Source organism: Spermophilus citellus, assembly GCF_964194105.1.
Source record: "Spermophilus citellus genome assembly, chromosome: 3".
Lineage (NCBI taxonomy): Eukaryota > Metazoa > Chordata > Mammalia > Rodentia > Sciuridae > Spermophilus > Spermophilus citellus.
The window spans coordinates 88059609-88077158 of record NC_138184.1 but is presented as its reverse complement, the minus strand read 5'-3'; the positions used below and the strand labels follow the sequence as shown (position 1 = coordinate 88077158).

The following is a 17550-nucleotide window of genomic DNA, read 5'->3' as shown; positions in this document are numbered from 1 at the left end:
TTTTTTTTTTTGTGGTGCTGGGGATTGAACCCAGGGCCTTGTACATGCAAGGCAAACACTCTACCAACTGACCTATATCCCCAGCCCAAAAGTCTTAAAACTTTTTTAAACATTATCTATCACTTTTTTAAATTGTTGATAGATCTTTATTTTATTAATTTGTTTATATGTGGTGCTGAAGATCGAACCCAGTGCCTCACACATGCCAGACAAGAGTGCTACTGCTGAGCCACAGCCCAGCCCTCTATCATTTTTTTTAAGTTGTTGATGGACCTTTATTTTATTTATTTGTATGTGGTGCTGAGAATCGAATCCATGCATGCTAGGCAAGTGCTCTGTCACTGAGCCACAACCGCAGCCCCCCTCTATCACTTTAAATTTTTTTTTTTTTAGTAGTTGATGGACCTTCATTTATTCATTTATTTATATGTGGTGCTAAGAATTGAACCCAGTGCCTCACACAGGTGAGGCAAGTGCTTTACCACTGAGTCACGACCCTAGCCCAAAAGTCATAAATTTTAAAAAATTTTTTTAGTTATAGGTGGGCACAATATCTTTATTTTATCTTTATGTGGTACTGAGGATCTAATCCAGTGCCTCATACATGTGAGGTGGGCACTCTCCCTCTGAGCCACAAATTCAGCCCCACAAAAGTCTTAAATTTTGAGGGAGCCAACTCATCTATTTTCTTTCGTTGCATGATTTTTGGTACATCATTCAATTTTGGGGGTGGGTTACCAGGGATTGAACCCAGGGGCACTCAACCACTGAGCCACATCCCCAGCCCTGTTTTGTATTTTATTTAGAGACAGGGTCTCACTGAATTGCTTAGTGCCTGGTAGTTGTTGAGGCTAGCTTTGAACTTGTGATCCTCCTGCCTCAGCCTCCTGAGCTGCTGGGATTACAGACATGTACTACCATGCTCAGCCATCATTCAATTTTTAAATCATAGAAGAATATGTAATAGAGGGAATAATACATAAATCCTTGATTATCTTGAAATGTACATGTAAATTCCAAACATCAGGGTGTGCTATGATAATACATTGTTGAACTAAGTCAAATCATCTTTTTTTGAATAGATGACATAAGATATATGTCTGGAAGCTGGGCTCAGTGGTGCACTCCTGTAAACCTATTTTTTACTTTCTTGATGGAATTGGAGGCTGAGGCAGGAGGATTGAGATTTCAAAGCCAGCTTCAGCAACTCAGCAAGGCCCTAGGCAATTCGGCAAGACCCTGTCTCTAAATACAGAAAGGACTGAGGATGTGGCTCAGTGGTTAAGCGCCTCTGGGTTCAATCCCCTGTACCAAAAAAAAAAAAAAAAAAAGAAGAAGATATGGCCAGACACCATGGCACATGCCTGTAATCCCAGAAACTTGGGAAGTTGAGGCAAGAGGATCACAAGTTTGAGGCCAGCCTCAGCAGCTTAACAAGGCCCTAAGCAATTCAGAAAAGGGCTGTGGACTTAGCTCAATGGTAAAGCCCTCCTTGGTTTCAGTTCTCAGTACAAAAAAAAAAAAAAAAAAGTAAGATGTGAAGTTTGTTTCTGTTTAAAGGAACATAAAATTTAAAAATTGTAGGGTATGTTATTTAGAATTATCTTTAAATGAGTGGCAGAAAATAAAATAATAGTGGTTGATAATGATTATTCCATGTTCATCAAGGCACCAGGCTTTTTTTGTATTGTTCCTTTGCCATCTTTAGGACTATGAGCTCTGCCTCATGGTCCACATGAATATTCATAGGAGCATTACTCATAATAGCCACAGAATGGAAGCCAAATGTTTTCAACTCATGAATGAATAAAGAAACTGTGATATCTCCATACAATTGAACATCATTTATCCATAAAAAGGAATGAAGTCTGGGTGGAGGCTACAGTGTGGATGAATCTTGAGAACATTGTGCTGAGTGAAAGAAACCAGATACCAAAGGCCACATATTAAATGAGTCCACATATAGGAAATATCCAGAATAGCTAAATCCAGAGAACAGATAATAGGTTAATGGTTGCCAGTGGCTGGGAGGAGAATGGGGAACGAGGGCTATCCGATGGTGGCTGGGGCTGGAATCATCTGAAGATGTGAAGAAGGTGCACTCACATGGCTTCTGGTGGATGCTGGGAGCTCAGCAGGGCCCGTGACCATGCACCCTGGATTTCATATGGCCTGGTAGCTGAGTTACAAGAGTCAGTATTGCACAGACAGGAAGAGGAGACTGCCAGTCTCTTAAGGTCTGGACACAGAAACCGGTGCAGGTCTCTTTGCCATATCCTTTTGGTCAAAGCACTCCGGATCCTACCCTGATTCAAGGGGAAGGAAGACATAGAACCCACTTCTCAAGGAATGTCAAAGAATTTGTGACTGTTTTTTAACCTAGCCTTTATATTTTATTTTCACATTAAAATTTAATAAATGCCTCTGGGACTCATTTTATTCTTTATTTTTTTCTATGACATTAAACAGATTTGACAAATTCTGTGTACAGTGAGATGTCTTTTGGCCCAGATGAGTTTGACTTCTTTCAGATTGGGTTGGATACAGAAATAACATTTTGCTTCAAAGAATTGAAGGTAAACAAATATTTGTGTCAAATTCAAATTCAGGTTTTTACTGGTATTTTTCATAAAGATTTAAAGTTTTTTTAAAATTTTCTTCCTCAGGGAATGCTGACGTTTTCAGAAGCTATCCATGTTCCTATATCCATTCATTTTGATTTTCCTGGAAAGTAGGTCCTTGGGAACTTTTCTGTGTTTCACTCTTTTGTGATAATAAAACCCTTTGAATCATGGTGAAATTAATTCACACCCCAGGAATTCCTTAACTTTACTAGCTTCATGTATCAAAGTAAAGTTTTGAAAGATGCCAAATGGCATTTTTAAATTGGAACTTGAGGAGAAAGATACGTGTTTTTGCAGAGTGAAACATTTATAAATTTGACATGCTGCTGAATAAATTGCCTAATTAGAAAACCCTATATGGCTTAAGCAAGTTAAAATCCCTATGAAACTATGAGGCTTTATATATTTCAGAGCAAAAATTTGTGGGGCTGGGACTGGAACCCAAGGTCTCACACATTAGGCCAGTGCTGGACCACTGAGCTACATCCCCAACCCCTTCAAACTAAAATTTTAAATGGGATTGGGTTGAGGTGTATTTATGAAATTGAATTTAATGATTTCTAAGGGATCTTTCAGCTCTTAGGACTGTGGTTATTTGAGATTATTAAAGATTCCCACATGAAAGGATAGGTACTATTTCTTTTTATTCCATAATTATCATCTTTAATGCATTCTTAATGACCACCAGAAAATAAATGTTATTTTTGCTCTGACTCTGCCCTTTTAGACCAATGGCTTTGAGTATTGATGACATGCTACTGGAAGCTAACTTTATTTTGGCTACCTTGGCTGATGACCCAAGTCGGGCATCTTCGCCACAATCACTATGTCTCTCGCAGACACGAAAAAGGTAAATCTATGTTTTAAATTTGTTATTGGTTGGGGAAAGCCATGCCATCTTATTCTGAAATAATTCAGTGGCATTCACTTAGGAAACAACTGGGGAGTAAAACATTAGGTCAGAAATTTTGTCCCAATCTAGAAGAGCTAGAGTAACACTAAATCCTAATGTTGAAACTTCACCAATGTTGTATCAGATATTTGTTTTTTTTCTCTTCTGATCAGAACTTAACAGGGCTATATGATTTATCTTTGTTATCATTCAAAACTCATTTTCAATTTTCAGTGTCAAGTTTTGCAGGAAAGTATGTTATTCATTACATAAAACTCTTCTTTCTCAGATACAGGGATAACCATTTATCTTTTTTCTATTTTTCTTTTCCTTAATAACATTTTGGTGGGAGGCATAATTTGTTGTAAAGTCACACAAAGTTATAGTAGAAATTTTGGAAAATACATAAAAGTACAAAGAAGAAAATAGGGGCTGGGGTTGTGGCTCAGCGGTGGAGCGTTCACCTGGGATGTGCGAGGCCCTGGGTTTGAACCTCAGCACCACATAAAAATAAATAAATAGATAAAATAAAGGTATTGTGTCCAACTACAACTGAAAAATAAATATTAAAAAAAGAAAAATAAAATAGAATTCACCCATAATTGCCCCACTCAGAAATAGCTACTATTAACATTTTAGCTCACTGAATTTTCTTTCAGACTCCCCCCCCCCCCATATACTTGTATTTTAAAACAAGATTGGGCTGGGCACATAGTGAGTTCCTGTAATCTCAGAAACTAGGGACATGAAGGCAGGTGGATCAGAAGTTTCAGCAGCTTTGACAACTTTATGAGGATTAAACAACTTAAAGAATTAAAAATTAAAAAGGGCTGGACACATACGTGGCTCAGTGGTAAAGCACTCCTGGGTTCAATCCCTGGTACAAAAAATAAAAAAGGAGTGGGATCATGTAATGTGTTGTTTTGTATTCTGGTTTTTCTCCATAAAATATATTGTGAATATGTGTGTTCCAGCATCATTGATTATGACTTGAAAATATAGGTTTTATTTATATTTTTAAGTTTGCATCTGCACTGAACATGTACAGCTTTTTTTTTTTTTTTTTTTTTTTTTAGTTGTAGATGGACAACATACCTTTATTTTATTTATTTTTATGTGGTGCTGAGGATAGAACCCATAGCCTCATTGTGCTGGGCAAGCACTTGACCACTGAGCCACAACCCCATGCCCAGAACATAGGTTTTCATGACCTCATGATGTTTCATTCTACATATTTCTAATAATTTATTTAACTTTTTTTCTCACTTGATCCTGTTAACATATAATATGAAGTCAAAGGAGTTTCTAAATGATCATATACATAAATGGTAGGTTTCAACAATTAATTCTGTATTATCTAAGTACATCCTCTAAATCAGCACTATCATTGTCATTCACATTGCTCCATTAGTTATATAAAAGATATATTTCCCCAGTGAGTGAGGAGGCTGAGACAGGAGGATTGCAAATTCAAAGCCAGCCTCAGCAATTTAGCAAGGACCTAAGCAACTTAGTAAGACCCTGTCTCTAAATATAAAAAATAAAAAGGGCTGGGGATGTGGCTCAGTGGTTAAGTACTCCTGGTACTTAAATACCCCTGGTTAAGTATCCCTGATACTCCTCAAAAAAAAAAAAAATACATACATATACACATACATATATATATATATATATATATATATATATATATATATATATATATATATTAAAGAAACAGCTCATTTAATCCCTGTTAACATCTCAGGTCAGATATGATACGGTCAAATTCGAAGGCTGATAAAAGTGGAACCAGCCAGACTCCAGAGTGTATCTCAAGAAAATCAGCACCCAAGAGGCTTTATCCTAGGGAAGCTGCCACCAAAAACTCTGCAGGGGAAAACTGTGGCAGCCCTCAAAGGAAGAAAGCAAGTGGAGACAACATCTTTGAAGTACCTGAAAGCATTGTGAGCGACACAGAGGAAGGGCCAGGCTCTCCATATCTCAGGAAGGTAAGAGGAAAAAGGCGGACGGACTGACACTCAGTCAAGAAGTGTCAGCACCAGTCTCTCTCAGCACCCTGTGCCCCAACCCACCTCAGCCTCTTGTGAATTATTTATTTTTTCTTTCTTTTTTCTTTTCTTTTTTTTTCTTTTTTTTTTGTGTGTGTGTGTGTGTGGCACTGGAGATTGAACCCAAGGCCTCATGCATGCTAGGCAAGCTCTGTACCCTTGAGCTACCCCCGATCCCTGTGTTGTTTTATTATTTTTTGTTAGAGGAGGTGTGAAGCTAGTCTCCGATGAGAAAAATCTGATTTATAAACTGTCAATACAAATAGTTACATTTCTCAGTAATTTCTAACAAAGCATATTCTAAGTAGAGATGTGGGCATTTGTTTTCAAGAATAAATTAGGATCATCTATAGTATGCTCTATTTTAATTCCAACAACATGCTAAAGTCATAGAAGTAATTTTTTTGGTCACACTTACTGTGCTTACTTTTTCACAGGCAACAACACAAAATCATTTTCCTGGGACTTCAGGACCCTAAAATTCACCAAAATTGCCAGTTTCCTCAGTAGGGACAGTGATGTTTAGAATTGCAAGCTCCGTGACACCCATTTCAGCTCTCTTAAATTCTCTACTTTTAAGGGGAATTGCTGGCCTCCACATGGCAAGGACGAGGCCCCGCTGTGCTCCACCTGGCCTGCTGAGGGCCTGGCCGGCCCGGGGCCCTTTCCCCTCTGCCCTGGTTTTGTGTGCTGGGACATTTGCTTCAAACCTTAGGTGGACAATGAGGGGTTCAGAGCCCTGGCTCTAGAGTTCAAGTTCCTGCATTCAAATTTCTCTTGCCACTCATCAGCTATACAACTTGGGCAGTTACTGATATTTGCCTCAATTTCTTTGTCAGAAAAATGGAGATAATTATATCCGTTAAATGGATCCGTGAAAAAAACGCACTCACAGACATACCTGGCGTGTCAGTGCTCCACAAATGTTCGTTACTACTCTCTCGCACTCTCCTGCTTTTGGCTCTTGGTCATTCCACTTCCCCCTCACATTGCCGTGGAACTCCTTGGAATGGCATTCAGGGACTTTCCCTGGGAACTTAATGTACACAGTCTTCACCTGGCTTCCCATTCTCCTCCCCGCCCCAAACAGAGAATGTGTGTGCTCCGGGGCAGCAGATAGGCTGCTTTTCTAGCAATCCGGTGTCTGGCTGAGCAAACTGTGTGGACAGTGGCCTCAGGATTAACCTCTGCTTGGCTCTGCCATGCACACTGAAAACAGGTTTGTGAACTTGACAAGGCCAGAGCCATGTGATGCCTATATTTCCATCACTATGTGGCCCACCCTACTACTTGGCTTATTTAACATTTTATTTTAAAGTAATTTCAGACTTTTGGAAAGTTGCAAAAATAGCATAAGAATTTCTATATGCCCTCCTCCTCCTCCTCCCCCCCCCCAACTGGGGATTGAATTTATGGGCGCTTAATCACAGAGCCACATCTCCAGCCCCTTTTTATTTTTTATTTATAGACGGGGTCTTAGTTGCTCAGAGCTTCTCTAAGTTGCTGGGGCTGGCTCCTGCCACCATACCTGGCTTTGTATTAAGTTCATCAGGGGTTGTAATCTATCTCTGGACTTTTTGTTCTGCTAATCTTGGCCTCTGCATGTGTCAGGGCAACACTGCATTATGACAGCTTCCAGGTGTGTTTTCATGGCTGATGGGTTAGTATCCCTTTGTGGATAATGTCAGTTTTTTCCTGTTTTCAATTTGTTTTTAGTTTTGTTTTGTTTTGTTAATACTTATTTTTTAGTTTTAGGTGGATACAATATCTTTATTTTTATGTGGTGCTGAGGATCGAACCCAGTGCCTCACATGTGCTAGGTAAGCACTCTGTCACTTGAGCCCCAGCCCCAGCCTCTCAATTTGTTTTTAATTTAAGCTTTGATATCAATTTACCAGATCCATAAAAAAAGGGTATTGTTGTTGTTTTTTTTTTTTTTAGTATTCTTTTATGTCTTAATTTACTCTGCTAGGTAGACTGTGAGTTCATCAAGGGCAGACCTGAGTCTACTCATTTCTCTCTTTCTAGTGCATTGCCAGTAGTGTGGACACCTTCAACCCTGGTTTGGGATATCCTAAGAAAGTTTTTAAAACCCCTCTGGTGGTTTCACAAAATTCCAGATGGCTCACCGTGTGTGTGTGTGTGTGTGTGTGTGTGTGTGTGTGTGTGTGTGTGCGCGCGCGCGCGCCTGCACATGCATACACATATATGCTAGGTGTGCTACTTTGGAAAAGGGGATTTTCAAAATTAGCTATAACAGAGTTCTATATCCTAAATAATGATCAGTGGCTTCTTTAATGTAGGGAGTTATATACAGTTCTCAGGGGCAGTAACATAGGGAACACACACACACACACACACACACAACATTTAGACATATTTTTAATTCATTTCTTGCCCAGTTCACATGGGATTTGAGGCTATGTCTGGCTGCATGGATGCTGTCAAGTTTTCTTACTGAAAGACATGGGGAAGTCTCCATTATCCAGCCATGTGAGATTTAAAGGCCAAAGAGAAGAGAGAGAGAAAATAGCACTTACCCTAAGCCAATGGCAAATTCAGGCAGCAAGTCCACTTAAGCTTCCCGGTCTCATGGGGCACCATGAATGTCCCTGAGGGATATGTGCATACGATGATACATATTCAACAGTCCTTGGTCAAGGCTAGACCCATAAAAGGGAACTGAGATTGTGTCTGCAGTTATTGCGAAAGTCAGTGTGTTAGTTTCCTGTGCTCCTTCCACAGATTTATTGAACCCAGGGCCTTGTGCATGCAAGACAAGCACTCTACTAGCTGAGGTGTATCCCCAGCCCTGAATTTCCACAAATTTTGTGCCATGAAAACAACACAAATGTATCATCCTACAGTTCTGAAGGTCCAAGTCTGAAATGGCTCACTGGCTAAGGTCAAGGTGTCAGCAGAACTGACGTTCAGGAGAATTAGGAGTCTGCTTCTTACCTTTTCCAGCTTCTAGAGGCCACTGTACTCTTCTCTTATGGTCCCCTTCCATCTTTCTGGCCAGCGCTGGCTCGTTACGTCTTTTCCTATTGCTCACTCGAACCCTCTCCATCCCCTTTCCACCCTTAAGGATCTTTGTGCTCACCTTGGGCCCCCAGCTGGTTCAGCCAGCTGTTCGCAACCCTGGCTCCATCTGTGACCTTTGTTCCCCTTGGCCATGTGACATAACACCTTTACAGGTTCGTGGGCTTAGTCCACAGGGGCACTGTGTGGTCTACCATGCCACCAGCCCTGCCAAGCTGCTTTTTTTTTTTAATCCAAAGTGTCCTTTGTTTATTGTAATCACTCATTATTAAGGTGTATTTGTGATTGAATTTCAAAGTATAAGCCATTTGTACACATTGTACATTTGCTTATAGGGCAGGTGGGCTTAGCTGATATTTTAATAGTAAGTACAGTCTGAAAAGTATCAGGCTGCAGCAGTACAAACAGGATCCTAATTAATTGGCTCCTGGCTGGCCTCTGTCACAGACATCAGTCCATACTGACCCTTATTAAGCTGGAGTTTTCTATGTGGAGTGAGGAGCCCACACTGCTGTCAGAACTGCCACCTTACAGAGCATCCCCATCTTCTGATACAAAATTGAAGATGACCCAAGAATGGGGCTTATTCATTCATTCATGCTGCTCCCATGGACTTCCACCAGTGTTTCCTGCAGGCGGGTGTCCTGGAAAGCACGTGAGGGAAACTGGTCAGCAAAATAAATAAGGTTCCCAAACTTTTAGAACTAAAGAGGGTATAAGGCATAGGGACTAAATTCAGATATAAAAGTCGTGCGACTAAAAATAGGGAAGTTTTTAAAAGCTGTGATAAGTTCAATGAAAAGTTCAGGGTACTTTGAGATTTAAGGTGCTAAACAGCCTACTCCAGGAGGCCAGGGGGGTCTTCAGTTTGAAACTTGTGCTTAAGCTGAGCTGGAAGGGATAAGGAAGTGAGTTTGGGGGGGCAGGTGCAAAGGCCCTGCAGTTGGAGGGGCATTCTGGTTTTAAGAAACTGACGCCTGAGTTCTGCAGCTGGGAGCAGATTGCCTGAGGTAGGCAATGCATTGCTCAAGGGGAAGCTACATGAGGGCCAGCTTATGCTGGGAGAGTCCTGTGGACTGTGTGTAAACAGCCTTATAAAGTACCTTGGTATTTGAAGTCTTTGAAGGGATTTAACAGTTGATGGTGTTGAATGTTTACAAGAGAACTTTAGCCATGTGAAAAATGGGGTGTGGTAAGGCAAGAAAGTTCTCTGTTACAGCCTCTGAGTTGGTCACTCCTTAAATGAGGGGTGGAAGGAGTGGCGAGGTGAGACAGCTAACTTAGGAGGTAACACTCTTGACATGGGTTGGTTAGAAGGGGTAAAGAAAAAGGGAGAGATCGGGGTGACTTAGGTTTTGAGGACCTGGTTCAAGGCTTGAGTATGGCAACTGGTGACACCAAGCAGGCAGTAGGATGACTGAAGTTCAATCTTGGAGACTCCCTGGCACACAGATGGTAATTTCAAGAGGACAGCCCATATTTAAGGTGGTGGTTCTTAACCAGGGGCGGCCTCCTCCCCCAGGGGACCTGGGGTAAAGTCTGGGGCCATTTGGATGATACAAGTTGGGAAGGGGGTGCTACTGGCATCTAGTGGGGAAAGGCTAGCAGTACTGCCCAGCATCTCCCAATACAGGACAGCCCACAACAGTTATCAGGTCCCAAATGCCAGTTGTGCTAAGTTTGAAAGTGAGCCCTGGTTCAAGGTTGGGTAGAAGAGGGTGAGCCTGCTGAGTGGCCCCCGGGGTAGGGTAGGGACTGCACTGGAAGGCAGTGTGAGGGATGACCTGAGTGGATGAAGGCAAAAAACAGCCTCCAACTTTAAGGATGTGGCCATTTTCATTGATCTCATCTGAAACTTGTGAAGTGGTGGGGTCAGAAGCTTTTTAGACAGGGCTAAAGAGCAGGAAAATGAGAAGAGATGGCTCAGTTCACATAGCCAGCATAGGGTCTGGTTCAGCCTGGAGTTCTGATGGCTTCAGGGGAAGTCAGCAGCAGAACTCTGCCCCAGCTGAAGGTCATCTTGGGCCTCTGAAGTTAGGGAAGGGTCTGTTTTAGAACTAGTTGGGCCAATAATGACATCCATGAGCCATCACCAACAAGACAGGAGGACCACACTGGCAGTGTTCTGCAAGGGCTGTCACCTTGAGCATTAATTGGGCAAACTTTCACTTTGGAATAAACTGCAGTTTTTTTTTTTCTCTCTAGTTTTCTTGCATGTTCTTTGGAGCTGTTTCTTCTGACCAGCAAGAACACTTCAATCGCCCTTTGGACAGTCTGGCAATAGCAAGTGACAGTGACGAGGATGTGATTAATGGCACTGTTTCCACATCTAAAGCTCAGTGATAGCTTCGCCTTAAGCCCCAGTCTTCATGCCTAGTGTACAACAGATATGGAAGTGCATCAAGACGTCTTGAAACATTTTTGTGACTAAGTAGTCCAGTATTTTGTATTTGTGAACATTTTGGAGTTTGGGACTCTCAGAAACTGCAAAAAGTTATGCAGGTTTTTCAAATAACATCACTTTTGTCCATTGGGAAAAAAAATTCTGATTTTTGAAGTAGCCCTTAGAAAAAAATAATCATTCCCTCACTTTGGAGTCTTTTTGTATTTTGTAAGATTTGATTTCATAACCTTCAATTAGAACAGATTTTCAGGGATGATTTTTTATTTGCAATGTGATACAGGAAAAGAATTTAATGGAAATGATGTCAAACTTTTTTTTATTATTGTTGTGGTGGTGGTGGTGCTGCTGGGGATCGAACCCAGGGCCTGGTGCATGCAAGGCAGGCACTCTATTAACTGGCTACACCCCCAGCCCTTGATGTCAAACATTTCTGTATTATCTAAAATAGTGTAGCAACCTCCACACAAGACAGCCTGGGTTTGGAATGGAATGTGGGATACAAATGTCTGTTCTTTGCCCCTTTAAGAATTAGCTTCTTACCTGCATAAACAAGACTAAAAATTTGGAACAAAAACACTGTTATGTAATACCTTACGGTGAGAGCCTCTCCCTCCCCCAGACTTGTTTGCAGTTCTATAACCCCAGGAACCAGCCTTCTGTAACATCTTATTGCTAAGTCTTTGGGAAACCATCAAACAATAAGGAAGTGTTAACTGGCAAGCAATTGTTCTTCAGATTTTGTGAGGAATTTGAAAAGGTGTCTGAGTGGATTAGTATGCTTCAGAACTGTGAACAGAGTTCTAAATGAAACCAGAATGAATTTGGCTCTTGTAGCTTAGTAATGAGTCATAGCTACCCACAATAACCTAATAAAAACTCAAGTTCATCCCAAGATGTTTCTCAGTGAATGAAAATGGGCTTTCACCAAGCTTTTTGTGGAAAGTGGCAATGCCCACATATTTTCAACTACATTTTCAAAGTAGACTGAATTTATGTCTCTTATGCTTATACCAATGATTAACACTGAATTCATATTCGTAACAAATGCAGATCTCTATAAAGAACTTTTACACACAAAAGTAACCCTGTAGGTCTCCTTGCTGAGGATGAAGTTTCTGATTTCTTCATTGAAATAGGCATCAGTCTCAGGCTGGGGTTGTGGCTCAGAGGTAGAGAATTTGCCTAGCACATGTGAGGGCCTGGGTTCGATCCTCAGCACCACATATAATTAAATAAAGGTACTGTGTCTAACTACAACTAAAAAATAAATACATGTATTTTTAAAAAATAGACACCAATCTCAGCAGCAGCCTTGATGCAGCATGGCCTGCAGAAGAGTTATGCTGCTCCACTGTACACACTTTGGGTTTTAAAATTTTGATAGTGTGCCAAGAATACACACACCAGGGTTTTTTTTTTTTTGGGGGGGGGGTAATTTCACTCTGTACCATTTAGGAGGTGCAAAGCCTCAGCAGAGAAAACCCTCTGCATTCACATTCAGTTATGCGTCCATTTTGATGAGTTTAGAGGGAGCTAACGGATGTAGTAAAGCAGTGGATGAGAATGAGCTATGGCAATTAAAGTATTGTGAAGGACAGAAATGCACAGCCACAAAGTGCAGATTCACTGAAGGCTGACTAAGAGGCCTGGAAACGGAGAGCTTGGACAATGTTAAGGGCTGGTGCCTTGTTTAGTTACCATTCAAACCAAAAGAAGTACACAGATTAGTATAAATACTATATTTATTAAATATCTTTACAGTTTATTTAAATGTATTTACAGAACTATTCCTGCATAAGTTATATTTCAGACATCCAATTCAGGTAATTGCCTCTTGGGTAAGACAAAGAATGATAGTCTCAACAGAAAAAAAAGCAGCTTATTAGTATACACATATTCAAATTTGCTTCATTATTTAGCCATCTTTGCCACAAACTACCTGCTAACAGTTAAATTCTGACGTGGACATTTTTAGTTGAGAAGTTCAATTTAATTTAATTTTAACAAATAAATAGAATCCAAGTGTTTTCTGCTTTGTATTTTGTTTTATAAGCAGATTTTGTTTTTTTCTGGTATTGTAAAATTTGTTAAATATAAAAATGTGATTCAGTTTCCAACTGAATTTTGTAGCTTCTATCAAAGATAGCTCGTATTAAGGTGACAAGGAACCATGCAAGAACTTATCCAGAGGTACAAACATTCACAGTTCTCACCAATCTTACTGACCATCTCCAGAACACTCAAAACTGACTCAGTAAATTCTCACAATTCCTGCCTTGTTACATGATGTAGTAGGTTGGTGGTACTGAAGGTGGTTTTCATCTTCGGGTTACTCTCTATCCAGAATAAACGCAGCTGACAGGAGAGGACACTCCCATCTGCAAAGCTCAAAATTGTGTTTTTTCTACTCTATAGACACAGCCCAAACCCCGGACATGCATACCTGGAATGGATTTCTTTAGGAGTTAGTACCCATCAACCATGTGAATATAATAATTTGGGACAACTTGTTTTTTTCCCCCCTCATTTCTTCTTCCAGTTTTTAAGAGCCTATGGACTCTTATCTACTTCATCTCCATTTGGTTAAAAAAAAGTTTGTTTTTTGTGCGCAGGCAGCTTAAGTTCATAGGAAGAAACAAGGTTCTGATATGTTGAGTGCACATTTTAAAACAGAACAAAATAAAAATTTCAAGCATGTGATAAAAATATTGATTTTTATAATACAGTATTGCTTTATAAATATAGATGGAAAAGCTATAAACTTTACTGGTCTTTGGTGCATCCAGAGAGGGATAAATAATTTGCCATTTGTAAATTAGAAATCCAAATTTTCTCTTTTGTTATAAAAGTCCACTACATGAGGCAAATTGTGTGTGTGTGTGTTTACACTGCTTGATTTAAAATACAGTTCACACACACACACATCAGGTTCAGAATTAGACCCAACAAGTGGTATAGCTCAGCCACACCCCTGGAAGCTTGGGTGTAAGACTTGGAGAATTCTATTCTGGGTCCCACAAAGCCTCTGACCAGTGAGAGGAGGAGAGTTACTTGCTAAGCAGCACTCACCCTGACCCCTAGCAGTCATAAAATGCAGTGCATAACACAAAAAGGACAGGGGAAAGAAGAAAACAGGGTATTTTATGTACTAAACTACAAGCCAGGTCCAAAGTCAATTCCACCATGAAACTCAATTCTTGCCCCATTATTTTCAGTGTCACTGGAACAACCACATTGACAATTTCTAACAATCATTTCTCAAAAAAAGTAAGTTGATTAAACGAGTTGTATAAAACACCACCAATCTAGCTTTACAAAGATTGTTTGATGGGTTAAATGAGAGCAGAGAAAAGCCAATAACCTGACCGTTATTGCTCCTACCAGGAAGTAAATGGAGGCATTGGAAAATTGATGCAAAATATATCCAGATTATAAGGCTACATACTTCTGACCAAAAGTAATTACAAACCCAAACAAAAAAGTTGAAGTCATCAATCCTAGTATGAATGTATTCCTTTTAACCAACCCCTTCAGGATGCAACTTTCTTTACTTTTAAAAATACCCAGAGACTGCAAAGAGTTTGTGCAAAATAAATACCCCGCTCGCCACATATGCGTCCATATTCTAGCAGAGCATGACAGTTTCTCCTTATTTAAACAGTCTCCCTCCACATCCCACCCGCCCTCTATCTTCTCTACCAAAGAATTCTGTTTTGTCAAGTTAGGGTAGTTAAGGCATTCTGACACTTAATTAAAGGTGATTCAAAATAGGTATCTAACATTATGCCAATTAAGGAATAGTAGATAAATTATTGAACGGCTTACAAATGAATAACTCATTCTTATTATAAATGAAATGCCTGTTACAAGCATGATGCATTGAAATATAGTAATGACATGTACATGGTACATGTTAAACAATTTTAAATAAAACAAAAGCTTGACAGTTACTCAAATATACAGTACAAATTCACAAAACAAAATCTTTTAAAACAAGTTGAGGTAACCTCAAACGTAAGTTTTAATGCAATAAACCAGGGAGTCAGTATCTCCTCTCGAGAAAAAACTTTCTGTGTTCTCCTCAAGTAGATTCTCGTCAGGTTTAATTGCATTCTCATCTATACACCAATGTTACCTGACGTATATATAAAACATGGCTTTAATTTAAGGATTTCTAAGTATATATATTTTTCTACCACCAAGTTAATGAAGGAAAAAACTGACTCAAAAATATATATCTTTACAGCAGTCAACTTGTACATAAACCTTAAAAATAAGTTTGAGCCTGCAGGTAATGGGAAACCAAATTCAGGGTAGTTTTTATAAGGAAACTATACACTGCAAAATGGCTATTCGGAAACTGTAAACATTAAGCTTGATTCAGAAACCCCTACATTTCTGTTTGGAGCAATTGCAAAAGTCAGATCATCACTAGGAGTTTTCCCTGTGGGCTCCGTGCTGCTGCCACTGCACACGTGCTCTTGCCTGGTGGACGCAGTGATTCGGTGCATGCTCTGCAAAAGCAAGGCTCCTAGGGCTCCATGGACAGCATGACTGTGAGCCAGCAAAAACCCAGCTACAGCTGTCCATTCTCAACCTGTCAGCCTGGGGCCCAGAGAGCCCACCCAGGGCACCTTGCAGACAGCGGGGGGAATTCCAGCCATAGCACTAAGTTTCTAGGCTTTAAGGACTTTTGCAATCTTGAGTAGTATTTCCATTAAAAAATTTTGGTAAGGATACCCCCTTCCCCCGGATATCAGGCAACCAGCCTGTGATTTGGACTAATCAATAAACTGCCAAAACTTTAATCACGGGAACACAATTAAGCATCTTTTAAAAGCACAAAATATTTGCATCCATAGAACTAAAATAATTACTTTTTTCTTCCAATGTGTAACAAAAAAGCTTCTGGGATCAAGATCTTATAACCCAGAGCATATTTATGAGCTCCTGGAAAATAGGAGTTTATAATGAAAACATAAAGCCACACCCGATCACCATAACCAAGATGGTGCCAGTGGAAAACATGTGACATTTCTTTTGATGAATAATGTATGTTTTCTAGCAGACGTATCATAATTTATGACTTGTCAGACTTAAAATCCCTTTAACACACTGTAATTTTGAATTCTCTTTACCAACATTACCCATTCTCAATACTTCAACTGCTTTTGAAAAGTAATAGCCTTTGAAAACCTCCACGAGAATGAAGGCTGATCTTCAAATCTTGCTTCTCTTCAACTGTTGCCAGCAGACATGAGCTAGTGAATGACAGTAGTGGTTCTCAACAAAGATCTCAATGGGTCTCAAAAAGACAGGCAAAAGGCTTACATCACTGGCCATTGAGATCAGTGGCAAAGAAACGTGGTCCTGCCAGCAGGATCAGCACACATGGCAGGGAAATTGGGACAAAAAAGGAAAGGCAGGAGTCGACAGCTCGGTGAGTTAGTCTGTATACTCAGCCACTATGGAAAGAAGGACGGTGATGTCATCTGGCTTTCCACCTAAAACAAGAATGAAAACTGATCAGTACACATTTTAAAAGGAAAAAAAATCACTCAAAACTGTGGTCTTAAGTAAGTACTAGTGCTGGGTGTGGTGGCGCACACTTATAATTCCAGGAGCTTCGGAGGCCGAGGTAGAAGGATCATCAAAGCCAGCCTAAGCAACTTAGTGAGATCCTAAGCAACTCAATTTAGTAAAACCCTATCTCCAAATAAAATACAAAAAAGGGCTGGGAATGTGGCTCAGTGGTCGAGGGCCCCTGGGTTCAATCCCTAGTCAAATGCTTGCACATCAGGCCTGTTTGGCTTATTAATAAGCCCTCACAGAAAAAAGAAAAAAGTATTTGATAAAGAGAAACAGTTAAACAGAAAACACTCAAGAAATTTCACATAATTTAATTGAAGCTTAAAAAAAAAAATCTCCCCTGCTCTTTTACAACAGGAGCTCTATGAAAACGGCCACCACATCTTCTGTTTACATCATCACAGTAAAGACAAAATCTGTTACAGTAACTTCAGCCTGACAAGAAAGTTACATGCTTCTACCACAACCCTAATTTGGACAAACATACCCAATGTTTTTAAACTAGGAATAGCCTTGTACTCTAATCTGCCAAACTGCTATGGCATGTGTGCGTGTGTGTGTGTGTGTGTGTGTGGTGTGTGTGTGTGTGTGTTTTCTCCTATTTTAACATTTACTGGAGGGCTAAGAAATGCTCTACATGTCATAATATTACATCAGCAAGAGCCTGACCAATTCCACTAGCTCTGATATGCTAGCACCAACATGTCATCCCAGCTCCAAAACTGGCCTGCTCCCAAAGTCACAGCATGCAGTAGATAGAAGGACTCTTCAGTCAAGGGCAGTTTCACATTGCTTCCCTTTTCAAAATCCGCTCTGGCAATTTGGCAGGCAAATACTGTCAACGCGTCCCACAGAGCCAGAGGAAGGGAGAAGAGAAATGTCAGACACGTGAAGGGCAGAATGTTAAACTGTTCGGAATGCACAGGCTCTCCAGGCAGAGCTTAGAGGCCT

General features: G+C 40.2%; 2 protein-coding genes across 4 annotated transcripts in view; one reads left to right on the top strand and one right to left on the bottom strand.

Moving 5' to 3' along the window:
• RAD9B (RAD9 checkpoint clamp component B) overlaps positions 1-11022 on the top strand; it is a 30664-nt gene extending 19642 nt beyond the window's left edge. The window contains exons 7-11 of the mRNA XM_081285406.1: positions 2470-2576; positions 2667-2731; positions 3352-3474; positions 5261-5504; positions 10812-11022. Coding sequence (XP_081141532.1) covers positions 2470-2576; positions 2667-2731; positions 3352-3474; positions 5261-5504; positions 10812-10949 — 677 coding nt within the window. The 3' untranslated portion in view covers positions 10950-11022. The remainder of the gene's footprint in view (positions 1-2469; positions 2577-2666; positions 2732-3351; positions 3475-5260; positions 5505-10811) is intronic.
• Positions 11023-12734: 1712 nt separating this feature from the next.
• Positions 12735-17550, bottom strand: part of PPTC7 (protein phosphatase targeting COQ7) — a 45054-nt gene continuing 40238 nt past the window's right edge. For all 3 annotated transcript variants that reach the window (XM_081283018.1, XM_081283020.1, XM_081283019.1), the window contains one exon: positions 12735-16514. In XM_081283018.1, the coding sequence (XP_081139144.1) occupies positions 16456-16514 (59 nt within the window). In that variant the 3' untranslated portion in view covers positions 12735-16455. The remainder of the gene's footprint in view (positions 16515-17550) is intronic.